The sequence below is a fragment of the Centrocercus urophasianus genome, unplaced genomic scaffold, assembly GCF_019232065.1.
Source record: "Centrocercus urophasianus isolate 14NV4802_14NV808 unplaced genomic scaffold, USGS_Curo_1.0 seq_33, whole genome shotgun sequence".
Lineage (NCBI taxonomy): Eukaryota > Metazoa > Chordata > Aves > Galliformes > Phasianidae > Centrocercus > Centrocercus urophasianus.
The window spans coordinates 5,458,241-5,485,075 of NW_024884900.1; the positions used below are offsets into that span (position 1 = coordinate 5,458,241).

The 26,835-nt window shown below is 49.7% G+C and overlaps 1 protein-coding gene across 2 annotated transcripts in view; it reads left to right on the forward strand.

Moving 5' to 3' along the window:
- AP2B1 (adaptor related protein complex 2 subunit beta 1) overlaps nt 1-24,064 on the forward strand; it is a 64,569-nt gene extending 40,505 nt beyond the window's left edge. Inside the window, exons 15-22 of one of the 2 annotated variants that reach the window (XM_042829948.1) lie at nt 3,496-3,537; nt 5,324-5,470; nt 6,240-6,385; nt 8,706-8,835; nt 15,875-15,959; nt 16,627-16,713; nt 20,566-20,720; nt 21,985-24,064. In XM_042829948.1, the coding sequence (XP_042685882.1) occupies nt 3,496-3,537; nt 5,324-5,470; nt 6,240-6,385; nt 8,706-8,835; nt 15,875-15,959; nt 16,627-16,713; nt 20,566-20,720; nt 21,985-22,059 (867 nt within the window). In that variant the 3' untranslated portion in view covers nt 22,060-24,064. The remainder of the gene's footprint in view (nt 1-3,495; nt 3,538-5,323; nt 5,471-6,239; nt 6,386-8,705; nt 8,836-15,874; nt 15,960-16,626; nt 16,714-20,565; nt 20,721-21,984) is intronic. The other variant, XM_042829949.1, reaches the window with a different exon arrangement.
- The last annotated feature ends 2,771 nt before the right edge of the window (nt 24,065-26,835 follow it).

The following is a 26,835-nucleotide window of genomic DNA, read 5'->3' on the forward strand; positions in this document are numbered from 1 at the left end:
AAAAGAAGCAGCATGCAAGATACTGAAAATGTCTGTGAATGAACCACAGCAGTGTGTGCAGTGAGATACCGACCTGCAGCCCACCAGCAGTTCAGAGGGTGCACTCCATGACTTATTTTTTGTTCAGTGAATGCTGTGTATGCTTTGCTGTGATGTGACTGAGTGCACGCTCAGCTGCTGGAGTTTAACGCTTGGTTTGGAGTGCAGAGGAGCGAGGAGGCAGTGATTGTCTCCTTTTAACCCATGAATTACGGCTCCATGAAACACGTAGCTGCTCCCAAAGGTCTCTCTGCAGTGCGGATACACGCTGGTCCCTGTGCCATGGGTGGTGCAATATCTGTATGTGGCTCCACCCTCCCCTATTATTTTTTTTGGAGCTTCAGATAGCTCACATCGCGTTGCAGAAGTGATCACAACCCCTCTGGATCACATGAACACTTCAGCAGAGCCACTTCATTACAAGCTACTGTTAAGATGCAAATAAACCCTCCTGATGCAGTAACTCCAGCAGTGCTGCACTTCATAAGTCAGCATAACTGTCTGTATGAGCTGGAATTGCCGGGGTAGATGCTCTCTAACTGCAGAACAGCCACAGCACCATCTGAGTCAGCCAACGTGGAGTGAAGGTGCTGGTGCTGTCCTGGTGTTATGGGGCTGGCCTGGCCCACGAGGCTGCTCGGATGCTGTTGTAGCACAATGGTTTGTGGAGTTGTGGTGGTACTACAGAAGATGCCCTCTTGGAAGGGCTTTGTGCGCCTGGTGACTAGCTCTGTGCTAGTCCCCTGCTTATTGTCACAAACAGAGGCCCTGTGCTCTTTAGCAGGAGGCAAGCTTGCCAACTTGGGCTTAGGGTTGGGGCTTTGTAGGGCTGCAGGCTGCCCACTGACTGCCATCCTGGCACAGAGCAGCAGTCCTCCTCCACCCTTCAGGGCTTACAGAAGCACTACTAATGCAGTCCTCTCCTCCTGGTGAATGGAAATGGTTAAGCAGAGCTGCCAGCCCTTGGGAATCAGTTCAGCAGTGCTTTTTGCCTGACTAATAGCTGCTCCTTCCCTTCTGCACCCTGCCTGTCACCACAGATGGGAGAGGACGCTCCGTGGGTAATTGGTTCCTGTTCCCTCTGTCCTCCTCCTTCCCTCTTACTCACGTCACTGTTATGGTCTTCACTGTCGTTGGAGTCACTACCCCTTGTGAATGCAGTAGGAAGTGGTAGAACAGTGAACATCCTTCTCGATTATGCTGAATTATTCAGTCATTTCCATAATACCCTTTGTGAAATGCTTGCTGCTTGATAAACCAGTCTTTCTCCTGCCTCAAACAGTACCAGAAATCCTCCATGCATACAGTAATATCTGGAAATGAACTGGATTATTTACTTTTTTCCTCTGGACTTTGCTGCCTGTCAGCATAGAGTGTGAAGTTCATTGTGCTGAAGACTGAATAGAGATAAGGTGTAATCGTTGCATTTATTACTCCTCAGTGAGCCAGTAACAAGGTGTAAATGATCTGATCTATTCATCTACAACACGGCTTGGCTTAAGAGCAGCCTGCAGAATGTGGCTCTGCTCTGCCAGGCTGCTCCAGTAAGACCTGACAGTGTAATCAGTGCTGTTTTATAAGCTTGGTATTAATTGGATTTGAATCCTCTGGCTGGCTTTCTGTGCTTCTCTTGACTTTGGAATCGCTTGTTCTTATCTGTCATCCCTTAAGCAAGCAAAGGGACCTGGGACTTGTGCATCATGAGAGGATGGCTGTGGAGTTGTAAAAGATGAGGGACCTCTGATAAACTCCTGCTGTGACCCCAAGTAGGGATAAGCTGAGACTCGCAGGGGAAGGAAAGAAACTATTAAGACTTCTGAATAAAAGACAAACTGTGCATGATTTGTGCTTCTCTAGCACCTTACAGCTGTTAAAGTGCTTCATGTGGCTCCTATGGGGAGCAGGGGAAGGAGGGAGATGTCAGGGGGTGGAAAGGAATCCAGAACAGCGCAGGGATTCATCAGCTTTTATGTGTGTTTTGGTGCTGGTAATCTTTGCTGCTGCTCTCGGGGTGTTTTATCCATTTTATCTGTGCTCTGAGAAATAAGTAGAAAGCTTTATGGTATCTCTTGACCAGTGTAAAATGCATTGCCATGAGATATCCTGGAGAACAGCCTGCAAAGCCCAGAGCAAAACTGAGTTTCCAGGTTTTTACTGAAGAAGGAAAAGGGTTGGGACCTTTTTGCCTCAAAGCACATTGATCCTGGAAGTTCCTGCTTTATGTTATTTCACACTTTTTTTTCCCCTCAATCTTTTATGCCATCGGTGTATGTTTGAACAGCATACTGGAGCCCTTTGAAGGCCCAGTCAAGTGCTCTTTTAAACCAAGCAGCCACCCCGAATCTCGTGGACACCCTGATGAAATGGAAGGGCAAAGCTACCTATGGGACAAGCCATGCTGCTCTGGCTTCCAGTCCAACCCTCTCCCCCATCTCACTTCCCCTCTTCTTGCATGGTGTCAGAGCATGATCTGTGTCCAGATGTGACAAAAATTGTACTTGGTTTGTACTTGTACTACCGTGGTCTCATGCAAAATCCTTGGATGAGTCTGGAGATGCCTCTGTAGGGAACAACTGCTGCAGATCTGTGCATACAGTGGTGTGGATGTGTGAAAAATGGTGTTCTGAGAACGTGGCCCAGGTGTTTTTTTTGAAGTGTGTTTGTGGTAGGACAGCTGCAGGTTGGCCTGGAAGAAGGGCTTCAGAGAGGATATGGTGTGTATGGAGGATGTAAAGTAGCTATTTCAGTTGCCTCCAAATGTGTTTGCGTAGCTTGGCAGACAGCATTACCAAAATATCCCAGTGCACAGTAAGGTCTCTGTGCTATTCCAGTGGCCCATTAGATAGTGAAGCTGGTTTTGTCCTCTGAAGGGAGGGACAGCAGTCTTCAAAGGGAAACCAAAGCCCATCAAGCTGGGCTTCTGTAATAGCAGCTACAGCCCTTTCTCTTTGTTCCCAGCTATTGGGAAAAAAAAGAAAAAGCAATTGAGGAGAGAGACATCCCTGAGACCTGTTGTGTTTTTTCTGTCATTTGTGGCTCTTGTCTAGAAAACCACAGCTTTCAGGAAGCAAGCTTCCTGTCAGTTTTATTTTTATTCCATTTCACAGTTACCCCACTGGGTTTTATAGAGCTGTGGGTTGAAGGGAAAGCATTGATGCACGAGAAGGGAAGAACTGCGCAGTTTGTTGCGTGGATGACAGGCGTGAGAGAGGATGAATTTTGGTTTTGTTAACCAGGAAAATGCTTCTTGCTGCAATATGTGTCTGGAGGTAGATTTCTAGCAAGCTCTGCTCGCAAAACAGCCCTGAAGCCCCTCTGTTCACTATGCTTTCCCAGCATTGCATTTCTGTCTGTCCTGTACGCAGCAACAGTGCGGGTGGGAGCTCTGCTCCGGCCCTCTGACACTGGCTCTACTGACCTCTGTCTGTCTCTCCTCTCTCTCCTTCTCTCTTTCAGCTTGGCAGTGACCTTGGCGGGGGCATTGGAGGAAGTCCGGCAGTAAGTGCCATTCCATTTTTTTCCCCAGTCTGGAAAAAAAAAAAGCTGCAGAAAGCCCAGGGGGTTTTTTAACTACAGCCTTACCCACTGTGTGCAGGAAGATGCTTAAAGCCCTGAAGATGTGTGCAAATGGAAACTGCAGCCAAACCTACAGGTCCCAACCGATGTTGCTGCCATCTGGGCTCTCCTGAGAGTCACTGGGGCCAGAGCTGCTGACTTTGCTTAGCTCTTCTTTCTCGGAGCTTTTGGCTTGAGCACCAGCATTAACATGGCAGTACCCTATCCTTAAAGCTGGAAGGCTGAGGCTGCTTACTGCTCTGCTCACACAGCTCTAACCCTAACCCAGCGCACCACAGCCTTGTCTGACCTGAGCAGCTCCATGCTTTCCTCCTCCCAAAAGCCATGTATGACTTTTCTCAGAATATCAGCACTCAGTATGCTCTGAGCATACCATATGTGGCCAGTGCTGTGCTCTGCCTGACACTGACTTCCTTTTCTGTCCTAGTGCCTTGAGCCCAGGACGCTTCCAGGCTGCTTCAAAGCACTCTTAGTTTCAAATACATACCAGCTTCTTCTAGGAAAGCATGGGAAAACGACGCAAAATGACAAGAGAACACAGCAGGCAGGAGGGAGCGTTGGAGTGCCTCCAACCCATGGTCAAATGCAACCTCCTGGAGCAAGTTCCAGTCCCTCCTCCTAGCACTGCATAGAAAATGAGAAAAAATGTGCTCAGTTTTGGAAGGAGGGCCCTTGAGATACTGCTTGTGGCTGCAGTCATTCTCTCTCCCTCTTTCCCTGTGAATCTTGTGTTCCTGTCTAACTTCACCATGAGGGCAGAGGACAGCCTGTGGCATGGTTTGTGCTCTGGAATGTGGGGGCTATTTGCTCCGCAGAGATCACCCCTACAAAGCCAGGTCTCTGCCTTCCTGAGCCAGCACAAACCCACCACCCAGCTCCATAAATCCATCCCTCCTCCCTGTCCAAAGCATTGGTTGAGAAGCCACATCTCAGGTAGGTTCCCAAGCACAGCACAGAAGTGAGATTTCAGACCCATCATGAGTATCTCCTGCTGCATGCCTTGGTCATTCTGCTTGTTCCTAGGCTGATAACTGTGGTGAATCCTATCCTCAAGCACTTAATTCTTCTTTCAGTAAGATAACTTGGAAACTTGACTTGAGTGTGACTGTCCCACTGGGAATTGGGACCTCCTGTTAAGTCCTGGGGGAAAGGATTGCCCTTCCTGTAGACACGGTGTCCCTTGGTGGGCAGAGAGCACTGATTCTGCTTCATATAGTGAATCTTTTGAACCACAGTGCTAAAAAAGCAGAGCTCTGGCTTTGGGTGGGAGTATGTAATGTGGTTTTGACTCCCTTTTTATCTCTGGATATGCGAAATCTTGCAGATTCCTGAGGAATGTTATAATTGGAGGAAGATTTGAAGCATCTTGTCTTTTTCCAGGGTTTGTGTAGCATAGATCTGTAAAGCTCACTGTCTTTTTAGGCTGGAGCAATGAGGAAGAAAGATTCCTTTATGTTGGGAGTAGATAACTGGAACTATAAAAATGATGTGAAAGCTATTGCGTGGTTGAGGTGACAGCTGGACGTAGGGATTACTTGCCGAGAACTTTGGAGTTCAAATGCATTATTTAGCACTGTTGATAATTCAGTGGGGAAGCTGCAAATGGCTTTAAAATATGTAGGATATTGCCCAAGTTCATGCTTTATTAAGTGAGTGGTGTTCTTTGTATGTGATGTTAATTGCTGGCTGTTCTTTCTAACCCATCCAGGTGGGGCAGACCTACATTCCTTCTTCTGTGCCAGCCACTTTTGCCCCTTCACCCACCCCAGCCGTGGTGAGCAGTGGACTCAACGATCTCTTTGAGCTCTCATCTGGTATAGGCATGGCTCCCGGAGGATATGTGGCTCCCAAGTCTGTACGTAAGGAAAGAGAACAACCTCAGTATGTTGCCCTCCCTTAGGCAATAGGGACTGAGGCTGCTCGTGTCCCCTTTGTTGGTTTGTAGTGCTAGTAGAGCACCTTGGGTTCAATTTTGTCCCATTAGGGACAAAAATTCTTTGTTTTTCATGGGCAGAGCAGTGGTTTGTTGGAGATGACATTAGTCACAGAGCTCTAGTTTTTTATTCCTTCATTTTGCCTGTGACAGTATTACTCTAAAGATTGGCCCATAGAAACTGTGAGAATCCCAGTTTTGTTGGAGACCTACTTCCCAGCAAGCTTCCCCAGGAAAATGAGGGCAGGATACCATTTGCTACAATTTTCCTAGAAGACTCGTTTATTTGGAGGAATTGAACATGACACTGCAGATAAAAATCACATACTCGGGATGAGCACTCCACAGTGTAATGCAGATAAATGCTCTATTAGACAGAGATTGCAGATGCTTAGTCTGGAGAGTTCATTAGCTACAGAGTGTGGTTCTGGTAGCAGGCTGCAGAGCAGCCACAGGGAGCTCAGGGTTGGCCCTTTCATGCCTCAAAGGGAGTAAACAAACATTTGCACTCATTAAATAGCCAGTGGTTGAATAAACTAAAATTACCCTATGGGATCTACAATCTTGGACTACTGCAAAGCATGTTGCTCCTGATCTGCTTGCAGGTTACATAGCATATAAGACCAGGTACAAAAAATCCCAGTAGTTTTGAGTGAAGCATTTCTTTTTGAACTGAAATCTCTTGTTTCAGGTTTGGTTGCCTGCAGTGAAAGCTAAAGGACTGGAGATCTCAGGCACATTCAGTCATAGGCAGGGACACATCTACATGGAGATGAACTTCACCAATAAGGCTTTGCAGCACATGACTGACTTTGCCATTCAGTTCAACAAGAACAGGTAAGAAACCAATATGCTTTATCTGCTATCTTAAAAAAAAAAAAAAATTACATGTTCTTATGAAAGGAGTCTGTCTACTGGAGAGCTACTACTCTCCATTACACTGCCATAGTTGAGAGCTGAAAATACACACTGGTATGGTGGTGTTCAATTGTGCTGGCACTGCTGCCTCCTGCATCCATTAAGCAAACAGGCAGCAGACAGTCCCATCATTCTCCTGGCTTGAAGCAGCATCTGCCCTGTTTAATCTCTCCCGAGTTTTAAAGCCACCTTTTGTGTTGTTAGGCAGATAAGTGGTTTTATAGCTACTAAGTGCCCCGAGGAAAGTGAGAGAATAAACAGACAAGCATCTGAGCTGCACAAATGCTGATCCCTAATGCCTTTGCCTCCTGACTTAATTGCTATGCTGCCCCTCAGACTGTCTGGAAGTGCAGGTCTCATTAATAAAGCTGTTTGTCAGTGGAGAAGTTGCAAAGTAAGAGCCTATGGCACGTGTTTTCCCTGTAATTGGCAGCGAAATGATTTTTGCTAGGAGCAGCCACTTGAGTGCTTAGAACATACAGATTGTTCTCAGAAATGCGTCCCAGCCGAAAGACGTGACATGGTGGTGCCTCCCCACTGCCTTCCCAAAATACCTTTTCTGGTCACAGGGCACGCAGCTGCTTTCTTCTAGGTTGTGAGCAGCACATCAAGGCCCAGGATGGTTCTCATCAAGGCTGTGAAGAGGATCTTGTGACTGAGATGCTTTGCTGCTTCCTTAGGAGCCCTTCACAGGAAAAGGGCTTTCTATAACTAAGATCTGCTGGAACCATCTCTTTAATATCATCGTTAGCCTTGCAAATTTAGGATTTCTTGGGACGAATAGTATTTACTTATAAAAGACATTATGCTAAGTAAGTCAGTAAATGTTCTCCCTGGACTGCTATATTTTCCAGAGAGTTTTTGCTAAACTGCTATATGCAACTGTTTTGTGCAGATTGGTCTTTAAAAAAAAAAAAAAAGGATTTTGCTTTTGATTTTCTCTATACATCAAGCTGTGCTCTAGCCACACCTACGTGGTGGTGCTTCTCAAGGATGTAAGAAGTTTAAATACTGTACAGTAAAACAGCAGTTTCTCCTTTTGCATCTTATCAACACATGCTCTGTATGTTTTCTACTACTGTTTACTCTTCTACAAATGCTGTTCTCCTGTTACTGCTTTCCACTCTGCCTGGTGCATTGGAAATAACTGCAGTGAGCTCTCTTTGGGTGTAAACATTAAGGCTTGTGATTGGGAAGTTTCTATTGCATTTCTCCCTTTCCTGCTGCTACTAATTGCATTCACTGCAGTCCTGGGATAAAAGACAGGGGATAGAAACAAACAGCTAGACCTCTAGTGTGCTGTAATATCACAGCCACTTAGTAGGAAATGCAGCTTTCTTTCCTCTCAAAGAATAAGGGAAAACACCAGGGTTTATATCTCCTAAGGTGAAATGGCTGCAGATGGCAATTGTCATGGCTGAGTCCTCTCTGAAAGCATTCTCTTCTCAGCTTCTTAGAGCTGAAAACTAAGGAAAACCAAGAACAGTGCATCTGCTGGTATCAGAAGGAGAAACAAGCGTCCTGAATGTCTGCACTGCTGTTTGCCTTTGAAAAGAACCTGCACTGTCAGATTGTACAAATGCTTATGTTAAATGTTAGCTGCTTTTCCCTCTTCTGCTCTGAATTGAGGTGCCTGTGGAATTAAATGCAGCTTGGACTGAAGAGGCAAGTAAAGATTTGCTGTATGGTGATGTGTGACCCCAGCTGAAGGAGCCTCAACTCAAACCAAGCATTAGAGCCAGGATTAAGTCCAGATGCTGTCATTAGGGACCAAACAGCTGGCTGCATTGATTAATTTGTTCTACAGTGCTCTGTTGTAAACCACATGTTCCTCCTTGGTTATGTTATTTGTTTGGTATTGGCTTCAGTTCTTTCTTCTATAGCTTCCAATGGTTAACAGCCATACAGAAAGCCTGGAGGCCTGAGCCTGACGGATGCCATGTGGGTGGTAGAACTGTTTCCAGATGTGGATCCTCTGGGCCAGGTGCATGCTGTCAGGGAGACCACCAGATTGGTTTTCCTTTGCCTTGCACTGCTTTGAGTATCTGCCATGATGCATGTTGTCAGCTGTGCTCCTTTTCCTGGAGTAACAGCAAGGGCAGTCCAGGAAGAAGTGAGCCAGCTCATGCTTGGCAAAAAGGGAATAGGTGTTGGGACAGCACTTCTGGCATTTCTTCCTCATAGACTCTCTCCAGCAGTGCAGTGCTGCTGTCATCATCTCTGTTTTTCTCTTGCCCAGCTTTGGGGTCATCCCAAGCACTCCATTGGCCATTCACACCCCTCTGATGCCAAACCAAAGTATTGATGTCTCTCTGCCCCTCAACACCCTGGGACCAGTCATGAAAATGGAGCCTCTGAACAACCTCCAGGTAAGGATTGTCTCCTGGGCAGGGGTGGATCTGCAGCTGCTCAGCCCTGATCTTTGGCCCAACACAGTGTGGTAACCAAGCCCCACTTGTATAGGGCAACCAGGTAGAGCCAGAAGGTTGTGTGAATGTTGGCCACGAGCCTGGCCAAATCTTTTTTCCTATTCCTTCCTCTGAAAGAAAACTTCTGGGATTTTGTGAGTTGCCTTTTCAGATGCCTCAGAGCCACTGCTTGCACTTTGTTCTGCTCCAGCAAGGCAGTTGTGTGAACAGATTGCAAAGTTTGGTTGGGCTTAGAAACTGGAGCTGGTCTGAACAGAGAAAGCCTGGTCTGGACCTAAGGTTGTCTGCATCAGTTCTGGCATGCCTTAGTGGTCTTGCCCGAGCTGCTGTAGCTGAAGCACTCATTGAGCAGATGTGGTCCTCTCCTGGAAGGAGGCTGTTCCCCATTCCTATTGCATGCAGGCACCTGGCAGTCAGACTCCATGACCACTGTCCCTGTTTGTGGAGCTGGCTTCTCCAAGATGAATTTTCCTTGTATCCCAAGGGTGCAGTTAATTGCATTGTAGCATGTTTTGCTTATGTCGTATCTACAAGAGGTGGGAACTGGGTTGGGTTCCTGTAACGTAGCAATCCACAGAGGGGAGTATTTTAAAGTAGCTTATTCTCTTTATAGATTAAGAGAATGCAATGAAAGTTACTATTTATTCTGCCTGAGCAACTGTTTTTTCCTTTTCCTTGAATTCCTTTCTGGGGCTTATGATTTATTGATGAGTCTTTGGGCAAGCAGCTTGAAATAGCTTCTCTGGCACTCAAACGAGCAGTCCTACACTTGGGCTCTGAGCTCAGTCATGCGATTGGGGGGCATGTGGACAGTGAGTGACTTGCATGTGCTTGCCTTACACAGAGGGCTCTTCTGCACTGTGGAAGAGCTGGGTTCCCTCTGCATCTGGGTCACACGTTGTTCCTCTGCGTTTGGGTTGGATGGTGTGAAGTCACTGCCTGCTCTGAAGGCAGCTTGGAGCTCTAGGAGGTGGTGATGGTCCTGATCTGCCTCCGTAGCACTGGAGATGCTCTCAGTGAGACATTCTCAAGTTGCTGCTACTTTGATCAGCAAGGAAGTGAAGTATTCAGGTTATTAAACCTCTAAAGGAATCAGAATGCTGTTTCTTATATTCTCTTCTGCTAGAACAAAGCAAAGAGAAAACATGCAAGGAAACCTCCGACTGCCTTATATTGGGACAGCAGAGCTTCATCAGTGCCAGACTTAGATACTAATTTGCTAGCTCTCTCATTGCCATAGAAGTTGGCTGCCCTTTTACAATTGGGGAAGCTGCCATATGGAGTAATAGTATATTTCTCGGCAAGGAGTTGAATCATGATAGCAGATGCCAAGTTAAAAAGAGCACTCCCCTTACTTTCCTGACAGCAGTGGGTTTGATGGAGATCTGTCATTGCCCTGACAGCCAAGGCTCTGGTTTTGTTTTGTGAGTTCATGTAGAAATTATCTGTCTTGAAACGGTCCGAAATCATTTTGGTGACCTACTTAGGGAACAATTTATAGCACAACATAGGGACGTTTGTATTCTCCAGTCCTGCATTCATTGAAGAACCAAAAACACTCATCAAGCTGAATTTGCTTAATGCGGGTTTGTTTGTTATTTTTTTTCCTGAGCTGTAGAATTCGGAGCTGGTTTGAACCTGAGGACCTTACCTTCAGCTCCTGTTGTGGTGGGGATCTTTTTGTTTTACTACCAAAACAAATAACTCCTGAGCTAACCAAACTGATAGCTTTCAGCTTTTTGTTATGTTAATTAGGAACTTCAAAGGCTAGCTGTGCATTCCTTAGGCAACTATTTCAGAAGGAATGAATCCGAGTCTTGTTAAGGTTATTTTTATTACCATTTCTAATCCTTCAGCCGATGCAGCTGGCTTAATCTTAGCACTTGTAATCAAGGAAAGAAGCTGAAATATTTGACAAGTTAACAAAATGCCTTTTTTTACAAGAAGGCTAATATTTTCAGAGGCTTACTTAGGTAAAATATGATGATTCCCAACTGAACAGTCTGTTTGCTGGTTGTCTTCCAACACTGTGATAATGAATAGCACTGTGCTCCTCCTGTCCTGACTGAGCAGTGACAATTTTCTTGACCTGTAGAGTTGAAGCCTTAGATTCAACACTCAGTCAAGCAGTGAATTATTCAATGGATAAAGCCCAGGTTGGGCTGAACACAGCAGTAACACAAAAGATGTGCAAGAGTTGATTGAGCCTCACCATGGTTGATTGCCTGGCTCCTTTGCCAGCTGGGCTGCCAGTGGTCATACAGACTTGCTGTGTAAACCTGAGCTCTCAAAGAGGACAGTGGGTTCTGAAGTGGGATTTTTTTCGTTGTGAGAAGTCTTTATTCTTTTCAGGTACTTCTTGAAGTAAAATTTGAAACAGGGAAATGAGAGCCTTCCTGTGTTATTGCAGTTCCTAATAAATGGCCATTGAGGGGCTGTGAAATGCTGTGAAATTATCAGAATATTCGATCTGATCATTTGCGTAAACAAAAATTACTCCCCTAAGCCTGGAAATGGGTGAAATGGAGCCAGCCTGCTGAGTTTCAGGAACAAGCTTGGCCTGTCATGTTACAAACCTGATTGTTTCTTCTATGAGGTGGTAACTGTTTGCAGGAGTCAGAGCAATCAAAAACAAGCTGCATGAATTGAGAGTCTGAGCCTGGAGCACTGCCTTTCTCTTTGGGTAAGCATTCAGAATTGCCTGTCAGTGCACTGCTTTCCCCTACATCACCTGCTGTCAGCTGTCCGGGCTGTTTGTTGCAGCTGCTGAGCACACAACTGAAAAGCATGGCTTCTGTTTTCTGAAGTGCCCATAAAGTGATTTGGACTGGACTGATGAGCATGGGAAGGGAGGGATCTGCCAGCTCCATTTCTTCCTGGAAAGCGATACTTGGAAATGCAGACTTCTCCTGAGCGGTGTGAGGTGCAGAATATTTTTTAGCTCCAATGATTTTGGCAAAGCATTATTTCTGTACAGGCAGATGAAGGTGCAGCTTCCTTGTTGAGAAGAGATCAGGCAGGTTAATGCACCAGATCACACTTAAGCCCTTCCATGTACAGTTCTGCTCTAACTCATCACTGCTCCTCGCTTGCGTTGTAGAGCTGTTCAAGCTCATTCATGAGAAGTGATAATGCACCCTGGGTCACAAATGCAACACTTGGAAACAGATTTCACAGTTTCACCTCTCCTCTGAGAATTGGTGTGAGTCCAGGCAGTGGATGTTATTGATTTGGAGCCTGCTTATAAATTACGTATCTGCCTGGGAGATCTGTGTCAAGCCCACTGTCTCAACCACCATGTATGGCCTTGTGTAGTTGGAAGTGGAAGGTGGTTTTTTGGGCTTGTTGCCTGGATTTATTTACTCTTTTTCTGAATGGCCTTAACTGGTAAGAGTTGTATTCCAGCATGGAGGAGAGCCTCCAAAAGGGTTCTGCAGTAACACTCACATTGCAGCTCGATGTCTGCAGCCAGCTTCTAGCCTAGCTGTAGGTAGAGCATCCAGCCTGCTGCCAAGCTCCTCTAGATCCCAAGCAGCTGACCTGTCAAACACAATGAAGGGAAACAGCTCGCATTCCCTGAAGGCATCTGACAGCCAGAGCAGCAGGCTGTCAGAGAACACGCCATGACCTTGTGCTGGCAGAGGTAGAAGACTCTGCAGAGGAGAGTTCTCGCCTTAACGGTTTGGCTGTTACCAGGCTCTAAAGCAAAACCAAATTGGAAGGCAGTCCTTAATTTAGTGAAGCTGCTAATGGGATTCCAAGTGGGTATATTGTGTACTTGCTGCTGATGGAAAGCATCTGTGTTACTTTCAGACTTGACGTGGAAAGTTGGTTCTTACGCTCAAGTCTGGAATTTAAAGCATCAGCAACCTACGCTGTAGTGATGTAGCATTGTTCTTAGGAGGTGGCTCTTCCCCTCGCTGCCATATGTTGGCCATCAGAGGGTTGTGCTGCAGGGAAGGACGTCAGCAGTGTGCTCATGCTGCAAGGTGAGCAGTGCGTTCTGCAGGATACTTCTCCAATTAGGTGGTCTCAAACAAGACATAAGGAACTGGGAGCCCGCTACCCATCTTCAGTGGGTCAGACACTTTCAGCAATGAAGCATCACATGAAAATCTGTCACCTTCTTGACTTCTATCCCTCTGAAGCTTTGCGGTCTGCTTGACTCAATTCACAAGCTGGTCATTTATTTTATTTTTTTCTCCTTTCAAAAAAGATGGCAGATGGAAAGCTGTTTTGATTTAAAATGCTTCTGTTTAAACTCTCAAATGGCTGAGGCTAGAGGTCTTGTTAAAGATTTAGTAGCTCATACGCAGACCGACAGGTTAAAGCTGCGGAGCCCCAGGCAGAGTTAGCCTGGACTGGAGAATGTACTGAAGGCAAGTGGAGGTTGCTTTCAAGCATGAGAAACCTGCAGAGATGTCTCAGCTGCTGGTATCACTTCAAATGTCAGTGATTGTCTCGGGCTCCCACCAAAGGAGCAAAGTGTACTGTGTTGTGTGATGGCAGCTAGGCTGGAAATGCTCCCCCATCTGTCCCAGTGCTATGTCTGGGGACACTGTATTGTTTTCTATCGTGCTTGCAAAAATGACACGTAACAGCTGATTTCTGCATCATTACAGATGCTTGCAGTGTGACGTGTGATGTCATTGCTGAGCCCAACGGAGCAGTTTGGGGGAAGGCTGAAGTGAGGTTTCTGTGCTTTGCTGGGAAAAATTACACTTCACAGTGTCTTAATTGTGCAGCTCTCCAGAGTATAGCAAAGCAGCTTACTCAATGTGTTTCTGCAGAGTTGAGAAGCAGGTCAGCAGATACCTTTTTATAGCATTTTTGGAGCTGCAGGGACAGGGTTAGCATATTAATTTGGTGCGTGCCTCCAGAACTGTGACTGGAGAGAAGGCGCTGCTTTCCAGCCCTTGTAAGAAACTGCTGTTGTATGGCAACAACAATTAGCTGTGAAGGCAAAGTAGTCTCTGTTGTTTTAAGACAAGGCAATTAATCATGAAATCAGAGTTGGGAAGATCTTGGGTCATGCAGTGCAGACCCTGCTATGCCTTGTTGTTTCCCAGCACTGCCTCATAGAGCTGTGTCGAGGCTAATTTTAAATACTCGAGTGCTGAAGCTTTTGTCTTCCTCAGGAGGATTTAGTCCTGCTTCATCATTCTCACTATCAGTTTTTCCCAGACATTAGCCTAAGTTTTCCCTCTTCTGGCTTATCTCTGGGGCTGCTCTGCCCAAGCGTAATGTCTCCAATGGCCACGTGGTCCTTCCCCAGACTCCTTCCCACAATGAGGTGCATTTTTGGCTGCTTACCCTGTATTCCTAATTCCATTTTGCAGAGGTGAATCCCTGAGGTCTGTCCGCCAATCCTCCTCACTCCCTCCTGCTCTCAGTGCCTCCATCACCAGCATTAGATGCCCAAAATCCCAAGTATGACGTCCTTCAATGTATTTTCATTTGAGATTGCAACATAATTTTAGTGGGCTTTAAACTAATCCCATATAAGCCAGTGTGTACTGTGGGAATTAAATATAAGCTACTACCTTTAATGATGGCTGCAAGTACAAACCCCCATGGAATCACATTCACATTCTTGCTTCTCTTTGCACTGCTGGGGACCCCAGCTGCTGGATGATTCCATTGGGAATGCTCATTTCTGACCACCTATGTCTGATCAGCTGACTTGTGTTGGAATTCTGTTTTATTCCCCTCCTCATCTACCTACAGCTATTCTTGCAGAAATTTAAGGGTGCCTTTCTCGACCTACTACTACAGACAATAGATCTTCCCAGCAGAACACTGATGTCTGTAATTATTTAATGTGACTGGAGTTTATCTTGGCATAAGTCTGTATAGCAGCAAATTTATTTCTTTGGCTCGGCAGTCAGTGTGGATGGGCTTGTGTTTCAGCTGGGTGAAAAGCTGCAGAAACTTCTTTTTCAAAGGAAGCTCCTGCAAGTCAGTGCTCACCACACAACCTCAATTCCAGGTCTCTGTCTGCTGAGCTGTACTCCTGTGACAAGCTATTGCAGTGCAGGATGTTGTGAGGATTGCATGAGAGGCATAGAAAGCGGGCCCAGAGCTACATTTTCCATGTATATTATGACAGGGCACTTTCTCAGACCTCCCATTTGCTCCTGCTATACTGTCAGCCTGCCTGGAGAGAACTGGAAGTGGCGTTGCTCTCAGTTGGCAGAGATTCATCAATGATGTGGCAACCTTGTGTGATAAGAGGCAATGTGGTGCATCTCCCTGACTGGTGGTGTTTAATGACATGAGAGTCAAGTCTTTTGTCAAGTTATCCTTTTTTTTTTTTTTTCTCCACCTGCCCTGATTGCTCCATGTCAGAGTTTTCTTCCAGGAATGAATGCAGCACATTGTGTGCTTGGTGGGAGATGCTGTGAGGAATATACAGAGCAGAGCAGCTTCAGGCTTAACATGATTAAACAAGGAGCCTGCAAGCACTGACGTGGCTGAGAGTTGGGATTAAAGTTTAGGGGATACACAGGGCTTTGGAGATGGGGAATTGCAAAGGTGAGATGGAAAAAGAGGAGTGATGGAGAAGCTCACGTGTAACATGACAGACACTATAGTAGCTGTTTGTGGCCACTGTAGACAAACTTATACTGAGGATGGAAGAAGTGAGGGGGAGGGAGTGGCTAAGCAAGTGTAGAGAAGAGCAGAGTTGCTGTCTGGGACCTGTCAGTGCAGTTGGCTCTGAAGCATTGTGGTGAAATGCCTGCAGAAGATTGAGCAGCTTTTAGTGAAAATGGAGAGGGATTGGAGGGGTGGGAGTGATCTTTGTCTGAAATTCCCCAGCAGTACAGCAGCATCTCTCCAGGCAGTCTCATGCTCAGAGCTGACCTTTGCTAGGAGAGCAGTGAGAGCGTGAGCAGGCGATGGACCTTGCAGAGCCATGGGACCCCTCTGGACTTCCAGACAAATACTGATGCTTTAACCACCATTTCTTCTACAACAGGTAGCTGTGAAAAACAACATTGATGTCTTTTACTTCAGCTGCCTAATTCCTCTCAACGTGCTTTTTGTGGAGGATGGCAAAATGGGTGAGTGAGTGCTTTTAGGGCCGTGCTCGACCTTCCTGAGCCCTACAGCATCCAGCTGGGCACAGCTGTGCCATGGCTGAGATCCACGTGTGCCTGCCTGTGATCTTTGTGCCAGCGTATCCCAGCAGCCTGATTGATGAGCAATGGTTGGGTGGCTTGTCCCCATAGCCCTGCAGCTCAGTAGCTGCATCTCACATCTGCTCTGAGCCTCTGTCAGACAAGGAGTGGATCTGTTTGCTTTGAAACTGATTTCTGGTGGTTTTTTTTGTTGTTGTTTTGATTCTTTGGGGTTTGGTTCACTCAAATGAGTGTGGGAATTGCCTCAATTTGAACTCTTACATTCCTCTTCCCTTGATTACATTGTTTGGGTTGGCTTGTAAAGAGCATCTTAACTTGCACTGTAACATAATTCTTAAATCTGTGGGTCTCCTTGTCAAATCCCACCTGCTCTTGGTTTGTGAGGCTGTCTTTGGTTTGGGGACATCCAAAAACCACCAACACCTTGCTGCTTTTACAGTGAGACTGGGGTTATCATAGAAACAAACCCTGGATCTGACCACACCAGGTCCAAATGTGATCCAGAGGTCTCCTGTGTCTCTGCCTTGCATCGTTCTGTTCTAATTAATGCTGTAATTCTGCGTGTGCTGATGGTGTGTCTTGTTTGCAGAGCGCCAGGTCTTCCTCGCGACTTGGAAAGACATTCCAAATGAAAATGAGCTGCAGTTCCAGATTAAAGACTGCCACCTGAATGCTGGTGAGTAGGTTAACTGTGCCATGCTGAGAGCATTGAGCAGCACCTTTGGTGTTCAGTGGGCATCACTTTACAAAGAGCAGTGTGTGTGAGTTGCACTTAACGCAACAGCCTGTAAACCCTGGAGCCTGGTCAAAAAGTTTAGCTGGATCCATAAAAATACATTTGAAATCTGCGGTCTTCAATTTCACCTCTCTGCTTCTTCCTTTCATTCTGCATCTTGTGTTCTTGTTTTCTCTTTTTCAACTTCGCTTCTCTGTAAAGCTGCTCCTGTAAATGAAGCCAAGCACCTTTTTGGGAGCTGTGCTTAATCTCATCCTGCTGCTGTGTGTACCAGGCAATGCCATACAGCCCTGCCTTTAATCCTGGGTTGGTCTCTTCACCTTTCAGCATCTTTCTGTTGTGAAAGAGTGATCTTACACACTGCTATAGAAATGGTTGGAGGGCAGGCCATGTGAGAGAAGAGCTGGTCTGCTGGAGCTAGTCTGCAGTAGGCAGACCTCATAGGTCTGACCTTACTACTGCTGAAGGATGGAGTGTAGCAGGTGGAATGTGGCTAGCTTGCAGCTTTGCACCCAGTCAAGAGGTTCTGGACAGGAGCCAAGTGGTTTTACCCAAAGCTGCTGTGTTTCACAGGAGAAAGTGTCCCTATTGATGCTAAACCCCATAACCTTTTTATTCTCTCATCTGCCATTACACAATGAGCACCCTCTTGCTTCAATTGCAGAAAGAAACCATGGATCTCTTTGTGCTCATAATTATTACTATTTCAGAATGTAAAAGATTGAGCATGCAAAAGGGGAAAAAAATAGCAGCTGTTGAACCTTCTGACTTGATTTCACTGTGGGGGTTTCAGCTGAGAACAACCTCTGCTCCTCCTCCAGCCCTCCCTCTGCTCCACTGTGCTTGGCACGGCCTCTCCTGCACTGCAGTGTTGCTTCTGCTGTGGCTGTGCCCTGCTCCTTGCATCTCAAATCTGAGATGGTAACTTCTGTCATTGACACTGAGGTGTTGCAGTCCTTGCAGGCTTGGTCCTCGTGGAGGAGAGTGGCTCATGTTCTAGGAACTTCCTCATGGGAGGTGCTGAAGCAGAACACAGGCAGTCACCTGAGTAGCCACCAGGGTTTGGAGGCACGCTGTGCCATCCAGGGCCAGCTGTCACTGCACAGCAGGCACCTTACAGCCCCTCATGTGCAAAATGCAGGCTTCTCCCAGGCTTCTTCTTTTGTTCCTTCAAATAGAGATCGGCATAAGAGTGGAGATGCTCCTGTGTTTGTCTGCTCTGAGACCATTGTGGGTAAAAGACTCCTATGTCTGCAGTGCTAGCCAAGCAGGGCTGGCTGGAGCTTTGATGGTTTGCAGCAGGGATAGCAGGAAAGGCTGCATCTTTGGCAGCTCCCCCCGTGCCATGGCACAGAGCAGCTGGAAAACCTTGGTGACAGCCCTCAGTGCCACCAGCTGAACCGAAGGTGAGGTGCCAGGCACCTGGATGAGAACAGCGTGCTGCTCCTATCCCCAGCATCAGGCAGGGTATTGGGAAAACTTTCTTCTCTGAAGGAGTGGTGATGCAGTGGCACAGCTGCACAGAGAGGTGGTGGTGGGGTCCCCATCCCTGTGGTGTTTCTAATCCATGGAGACGTGATCAGTGGGCACAGTGGCAGTGGGCTGGAGTTGAACTTGAGAATCCGAGAGGTCTTTTCCAACCATAGTGGTTCCTAGCAGTGAGAGCCAGCACAGCCCTGGGGCTGTTTTTGGGGCCTTATGGCCACAGAAGAGTGAGTGTCTTTGGAGCTGTGTCTCAGAGCTGGGCTGTACTTGTGATGCGCTGCACATCTTGAATTGATCAGAGCTGTGCTTCACACGTCTGCCTATTTAGGAGGAGGTTATGATAGTGCTGTGAAGAAAAGTATATTCTGAGATGCAGCTTGCAATGAAAACAGAAGGTCAATGGATACAGTGATGTGTTCTCAGCTCTTAGAACTCAGTGCTAACCTAATTGTTTTGTTTTAAATGAAATGGCAGGTACCCAGCACTAAAAGCTCCACGGTGCCCATGGAGTCTGCCACCAGACTGTATGGGGAGGGCCATGAGGGCTGCAAAGCCTTCCACCCCATTCTCACTACTGATCACTACCACATCCTGCATGCATTGTGCCAGATTTAGTGGTGTTTGTGTCAGCCATGCTGGAAATAGACCCGGCAAACTGGGTGCTCTGGGCACAGCTGGACCCACTGAGGCTTCCCCTGCACCAAAGCTCCATTTGCTGCCTTTACGCTGCTTTTTGACATGCTGAGCTGGGTGGAATGGTAAAGGACTGCTACATGAAGCTGGGCTGTGCCCGTCAGATTAGCTGGATGGTTTTCTTTTTTTAAAATTTGCTTACTCAAGCGCCGAGTGAAGGAGCAGAGGCTGACTTGCATGTGGAGAATGAATGCCATTAAACAGGGATAATTAGTTGCTGTGCTGTTCAGCAGTTCTGGTAACTTTGGTGTGAAATGAAATCTTCAGCGTTTGGAGCTGAACTTTATTGGTATGCAGCGGTCATCTCAGCTTTCCCCAAGTAATGTACTAATGCTGGAACTGAGAGAAATTGCATTTTCTTGTTGGACCAAACAGGGACACAATCACATGCAGGTTTGCCTGATGTTTATTTCTGTATGCACAAACCTAACAGCCCGGTTGTCGTTTATTAAGGAGCCCGTGCTTGTGGCATGCAGTGGAAATGAATGGTGATACTGAGCTACGTGCTCTCCTCTGGATGCCATCCTGCATCACGGGGTGCTGGTTTGCAGTCGCTGGGCACTGCAGGAGCAGGGAGGTGTGTGTGTGGTTCCTGCCCATGCCAGGCACTGGCCGGGGCTCTGCTGAGTGCTGTGCTCGTGGTGGGAGCTCAGCAGCTCTGCTCCCAGCAGCTCCCTGCCTGTAAGGGCTGTGCTGTCAGATGGCATTAGCGGCCCTGCCTGCAGCCAGCACAGCCTGGCACTGTTGCTTAGCAACTTGCCTGATCTCCGAAATCCCAAATTCTCATGCTGGCCTAGCACAGGAGGGATGGGGACCTGCAACCTGGGGGTGAAAAGAGTGGGCTCCCAGCTCCCCCCAGATCAGGGCTGGAGGAAGGGGCAGGAGGTGCTGGGTGAGCACGTTGTTTCTCTGGGTGGCTGGATGAAATGGGATGACTTCTGGTAGGATTTCAGGCACTTTTTGGGGCGTATCTGAGGTCAGTGAGGGCAGCTCCACAGTGCCCCTGTGCCTGCTCAGGGTGAGTTTGTTGTAGAGAGCAGGAGCAGAGGATGGGAGAAGGCGATGGAAGGAATAAGGGTTTTTAAGCAAAGGATCTCATTAGGTACTTATATCTGGCAGTTTCCATAGTAACAGGGGAAGAGAGAGAACCTAAATCTGAATGTGTCTGAGTAGCTGGATGCTGGAACCCTCCCTGACCTGCATGCAGCCACTCTGCAGCCAGTGGGCACAGGGGTGCAGCCTGGGGTATGGACACCACTCTGAGCCTTCCACCCCAGCATGCAGTCTGCTTCTCTTGCTGCCATCCAAGGGCTGAGGATCGCCGTGCCCTACGTCAAGAAGCCCCTTGGCAGCCAGAAGCTGCTGCATTGGGTCTTCCTCTTCTGCATGTTTACTTCTGCTCTTGCTTCTCCAGAAAGTCCCATGGAAGGAATTTGCATCACAGTTGCCTCCATACAGTTCTGCAGGTGAAATCTCACACCTCCCATCAGTGCCAAGGCCACGCAGTGTGTTAAAACTGTCACAGCCCTGTGCTGAAGAAGCTGCTCTGGGCTCTGCTGTCTCCACAGACGTATCTGAGCTAACATGCATTTTTGTTTCTTTTTTTCTCTGCAGACACTGTCTCCAGCAAACTGCAGAACAACAACGTCTACACCATTGCCAAGAGGAACGTGGAGGGTCAGGACATGCTCTACCAGTCCCTCAAGCTCACCAATGGCATCTGGATCCTGGCTGAGCTTCGCATCCAGCCAGGCAATCCCAATTACACGGTGAGACCACAGGGATGTGGCACATGCTGGGATCCTCCCAGCTCAGCTGGTATTGATGCAGATCCCATTCATTTGTGTAGGGGAACAGAATTCCCACTGTACTGCAGAAAGTGAGATAGAACAGAATTGTGCTGCTCTGTTACCAGTGAGCTGGGATAATGCCCACTCAGCAATAACTGTTTATTTGCCAAGGTTACCCAGAGATAAAGCCAAGAGACATTAGCAAGAAAGCATTGCCAGGACACCCTCCTCCCCCCCCCCCACCTCCCCCGAGCAAACAAGCAGCAATTGATGCCTGGCTGGCTCCACAGCAGAGCTGGCTGTCTGGGCATTAGAGGCTCCAGGCTCCTGCTGGCATCAGCCTGTGGCTGGTGGGAATCATAGAATCATTAAGGCTGGAAAAGACCACTGACATCTAGTCCAACCACCAATCCATCACCACCATGAAATTGCTGGCTGCCCTGTGTCGTGTACCCCTGCGGCCGTTCCCTTTGACTGCTCCCATTCTCAGCATCCCATTGTTAGAATGTGTCTCTCCTGTTGGAAGGTGTTCTGGGCTGGGGAGTTGTAGGATGAAAGCAAGTGATGGCAAATGCTTCAGTGAGAGGACTGAAGCCATTCTGCTGATCTTGGCCCAGCCCTTGCTTCACAGATGGGCAGTGTCCAAGTTTCACTCTGTAAGGACTGAGCATGCAGACATGCCCTCAGGCATAGGGCTGTGATTTACAGTGTGACAGCAAATCGCTGTTACAGAGCTCAGACCAGCGTGTCCCCTTTGCTCATGCCTACAGTGCTGTGTTTGGTAAGGAATTTGGGAACCCCACGTGGGCGTTTGCTTTCGTGTGCTTCCTCCTGCTTGTGACAAGCACTGAGAAAGCAGTTTGGTTTTGGTGGTGAAAGAAGCAAAATCCAGAACTATTCTGGATCTGAATAGAATGATTAAGCTTGGAAAAGACCTCTGAGACCCCCACATCCAACCCCCTGCACCCTACTATGCCCACTGATCACATCCCTCAGTGCCACATCTCCATGGTTCTGGAACACCTCCAGGGATGGTGACTCCTGCCTCCCCTCCCTCCCATCCCACTCTCCCCATCTCTGGGCAGCTGTGCCACTGCATCTCTACTCTTTTGGAGAAGAAATGTTTCCTGATACCCTCCCTGGCTGCATAAAGCAGCAGAAACTTTGTCCACCCTCTGCTGTAGGTCAGGAGGTGCCATCTCTGCACCACCACCACTAACCTCTGCTCTCCTCCTGCCCTCAGCTTTCTCTGAAATGCCGTGCCCCCGAGGTGTCCCAGTACATCTACCAGGCCTACGATGCCATCCTGAAGAACTGATGGAGCTCTGCCTGTGCCTCACCCTGCAGGAGGACAGAGAAACGGTCCCTGGGTCCTCCTCCACTGCTGGTGTGGGGAAAAGCACCCTTAAACTGGAAGCAGCTGTATTCATGTGTAGGATTTCAGTCCGAGGCACTGATTAAACAAGGTAGCAATTAGTATCCACATGCTAACGATGATAGGGAACAAACCCCTTTGATATTTTTAGCGTCCATGGAGTTTGTAACCACTGCTTCAACTCCCCTCCCCCCCCCCATCCCCTTTGCCCCTCTCTTGTCCATTCTCGTGGGCTTCTCCATTTTGTGCCAATGTCAGTGTTTTCTAAATGGCTTTAGGTGTAGTTCTGATTTTGTAAAATACTGCTCACTGGAAAAGAAAAAAAAAAAAACCAACACAGAAAAACCCAACCCACAGCTTATTAAAACAAGGCAAAATGGTCGAAAACATACACTGCACTTTATTTTATATTTTTATACTTTTTTTTTTTTTTTTTTTTTTTCTTATCTGTGATTGGCTTTAAAGGGAAAGTGAGTCCGTGGAAGTGGTGGGCACCCTGCAGGGCTGGCTGTGGGCTGACTGTGAGGAACAGAGCCATGTGCTGCACCTGTGGAGCTGAGGGGCTCTAAATGCAGCGAGGGGTTTTTATTGGGTTGTGCTGGTGGCCTCAGCTCTGCTCCCTGTGATGTTTAACTCCATCCATCATCTCCCTGCCCTCTGAGCTGCCGATTAAGGAAGGAAACTCCTCGCGCGTGGGGAGGGGCTGTGGACAGATGGCTAATGGGACAGTGGAGGACAACAGAGCTCACTACTAGGGCAAAAGCACGGGCTGTGTTCTCTGTGTCCTCACCATCTGCAGCTCCTCCTCTTGCTCTCTCTGCCTTTCGCCCAACCCTTGAGCTGTGCCCCTGCACCCAGTGCTGTACGTCCCAGCAGGGCTGCAGGCATCTGATGTCCGTGGGCCCTGGCAGGATCCTGAGGCTCTGCAGTGGGGCCAAGTGGTTCTCCCCACTCCCATGGTGGCACAACGGACCAATTTGGGCTTGGCAGTGCTTGCGCTTGCTGAGCTGAGCACACCTCAAAAGTATTTCTTCTGTTACCAGCCCCCAGGGCACGAGGCACTGAGGGTTTCTCAGTCCTTGACTGCAGCCCCCGGCCCCTCTTCTCCTACCCACCCTTTGGGCTGGGCGCCCTTCCCTTTCCCATTCACAGCTGTGCACTCACCATGTTGCAACCACTGAGTGCTGCAGCCCCAGCAGTGAATGCAAAGCCTTGTGCATGCCTTGCTCCATCCATTGCTTGCCCTGCTTCATTCAACAAAGCCTCTAACCAGGGCAGCTCTGCCCTCCCCAGCATGTTTTGATGCCAGCTCTTCCCCAGCAAGCAAAGCTCTGATGCATAGCAGCCCCCATGTTGTCATTTAGATGCCACGTTCAAGGTCAGTAAATGTTTTATGGTGAAGGTGGTTCATCAGGGCTCCGTCATCGCCTGCAGCCAAGAGGCCGATGCTGGGAAGAGGTCAGAAAGCCCCGTTTATCTCCCCCCACCCTGAGCCTCAGTGCAGAGAAGAGGAGCACCTGGTGGGGCCTGGAAGGCTCTGTCCCCGTGTTCTGGTTGGGGAAAAAGTGGGGCAGAGCTGGAGTAACACAGTGCCTGTGTGTGCTGGGAGGTGATTGCTCCAAGCCCTGCAGGGCCACGGCACAAATCATTATTAGAGCAATTAACGAAGCACCGGCAGCGCTGAGTGCTGGGGCAGGGAGAAGACAGCAGAGGGTGAGGAATGAGCTCAGCCTTACACCACGCAGCTGGAGGAGCTTTGATATGGGGAGGGGATGCTCAGCACCCCTTCCTGTGCCACATTTCTTCCCAGCATCTCGGGCACATGGGTGTCCCTGCGTTTCTGAGCCCTCCTCTCCTGCTGTGCCGCTCGGTTGCTTTGCTCACCATGTAGCTGTGTTGCTCTTCAGGCTTTACCTGGCGTCCGTGTCAATAAACTCATTTCCACAAGGCTGTGGCTGTGCTGTGGCTCTGTGGCTGTGGGGGCTGCTGGGCTTTGTGGGATTGGGCTGTGGGTGCTCCCCAGGAGTCCCTTTCCTGTACCAGCCACTTCTTTCCTACAGCAGAGATCTCTGAGGCTGTTCTGGGGCTGGCACAGAGTGTGGACCAAGCATCCCCAGGGCTGATCTTCCACTGTGTGTGACAGTGGCCCAGTGGAGGATGGGAGGAGGATGGATGTCCCCATCTCACCCTCTCCGAGGGGCTGTGTGTGCCCTGACCTGCTTTTCCCACGTGCATCAGTGGTGCATTGGAGTGCTCTTAACCCGTGCTGGCATCTTGCAGAGGGTTTTATCTTGGAGCAGAGTGGGTTGCCAACCGTCTGTGCTGGCAGCCAGCCCCAGGTTGGCCAGGTTGGAAGGATCAGGAACGACCTCAAGGAGCAGGAGGAGTGCTGCCCTGTGCTTCTCCTCTGCCCAGCTCTGGGTCAGCAGTTTCCATTTGTCCAACAGGACCCAAAGTGGCTGTGAGATGTCCAGAGCTGCCCCATCCCCATTGCATCCTACAGCAGAGGGAAGGGCTCATCCCTCCCCATGGCTCTGCTGGGGGCACCCCAAGGAGAAGTCGGTTCTTTTGCTCTGGATTTGCAGGCAGGCTCATGCCCCGTAAGCAGGGACACACCAACCCTTGCCCGTGCTGATCCTTGCAAACTGGGTTTGTTCACTGCTCCTGTTAGCGCGTGGCACTGGGATCGCGGTGACATGGGTGGCTTTGGACTTGGAGCAGCTGCAGGGCCATAGGGTGGGTGCCCTATGAGAAGATGAGCCCAATCCCACCGTGCCCTTTGATGGCTGATTTTGGGTCTGCATCCCTCCCTGCAGCCAGGCCGGGGATAGATGTAGGGCCAACCCTACTTCCCTCCTCCCAACCCCCCCAAAAGGCCACCGTATATTACATTTCACAAATAAAACCACGAGTGAAGAGCGCCGCAAAGGGAGCTGCTAAAAATATCCCCGAGGCTGAAGCCTGGATTGTGCGGGCGAGTTCATCGCAGCCGCGATCCCGGCCCCTTCTCAGCAGCGCTCTTTGCCGTGCCGGGAAGCGACGCCCGGGGGTGGCGGGTGGGAGGTGGGCAGCGCCTGCATAAGCACTGAGTGTTTCCCCGGCTGTGAGCATCAGGGAAACAAACCCCGAATCCCAAAAAGCTTGGGGGCAATGCGGGATGCGCTGGGCTCAGCGCAAAGGCCGTCCCTGTGTCCCCAGCTGTAGGGCTGTGGCCGGTATCCCGTTTTCTCCCCGGGAAGGAGGGGGGCTGCGATGGCCGAGTGCTTCCATTTATACCCAGCTCACCCCATCTGATGCTTTCCCAACCAGAGGTATAAGCGGGGCTGGGGGGGGGGGGGGCCTTGGCCGCGGCACAGTCGGTGTTTGGGCTCTGCCGACCTGCGGGGTGACAGCCAGACCCGTGGGGATGTCCCAGCCCTCCGTGGAGAGCGGAGAGAGGTTCGGGTTCCGCTTTGAGGTGTGCGGCTCCGACCCCGCTCCCTGGAGATGCAGCCGTCCTCTCCCTCGCCATCGATAAATGCTGGTTGCGGGGTGTCCCAAAGCCACAGCTCTGCGATGGAGACGTCCGACCCCGGGGGGATGCGGTGCGTCCGGGAGCCGGTGAGCCGAGCCGGGGTCCTACGGCTTGGGATGGGGACACGGGAGCGGGGAGGGCTGAGCCGCTGCCGCACCGGGGCACATGGGTGGGTCTTTTCCCATCAGCACCTCCCAGAGCCCCGGGAGAAGCCGCGTCCTTCCCGGCTCCCCGCAGCGCGCTCCGGGCATTCCCCGCATCGCCTCCCTGCGCTGCCTCCCACCCTCCCCGCATATCTCCGGGCGCTGCCGCCTCCTCATCTCTCGGGCATTCCTCGCATCGCTCCCCGCGCTCCATCCCCAGAGGAGGTTCTACCTCCCTCCATCCCTCCCTCCCTTCCTCATTCCAGCCCCGCTTCCCCCGCAGCCCCTCGCCGGGCGGGGGCCGTGCCGGGCACTCACTGCAGCGGGGCCGCCCGCCCCGCACCGGGTTCGCCGCATGGCTCCTCCGCCCGCCGGGACAACGCCGGCCCGGGGCACCGCCGCTGCGAGGTAACGGAGGGGAGCGGGGATGGGGAGGGGACGGGAGCGGTGCTGGTGGGAAGGGGGGGAAGTTCAACGAAGGGGTACCCGGCTGAAGTTGAGCGGCAGAGCTCGGCCGCTTCTCCCTCCCTTTTCCCCCAAGGCAGTGGATTTGCGCGGTGCCCGCATCCCCCGCCTCGGTACCCCCGCGCTGTGCTCCTTCCTCAGGTCGGCCCCGACCCCCGCGGTCTGGGGGGGGGAGGGATGCGGTGTTGCCCCGGAGCATCGCCGCGGGGAGTGCGATGAGGCCCCGCGGGCAGCAAACTGGGGAGGGGGGCACAAGGTCACGATGCCCTGCAGCCTGCCCCGCACCGGGGGTCTCACCCTGCTGAGTTCCGTCCCTGCTATGTCCCCGTTCAGGCCTCAGTTTCCTTTTGTGTCCCCAAATGCTGCTGCTGCCATCAGGGCAGCTACTTGTGCTTTGGGGGCAACCTCATCCCTAGGGCCCACAGGACAGCGATCCCCATGCGTGGCTCCACCTGGGATGGGAACGGGGTTTGGGGGATGCTGAGGGTGGTGGCATGGCATTGCCCAGCAGTTTGGGGTAACCCGTGTCCCCATGGCACCCTATGGGGCTGCAGGACTCCACACCCCTGCCAGTGGGTGGAGAAAGGGGTACGGTGA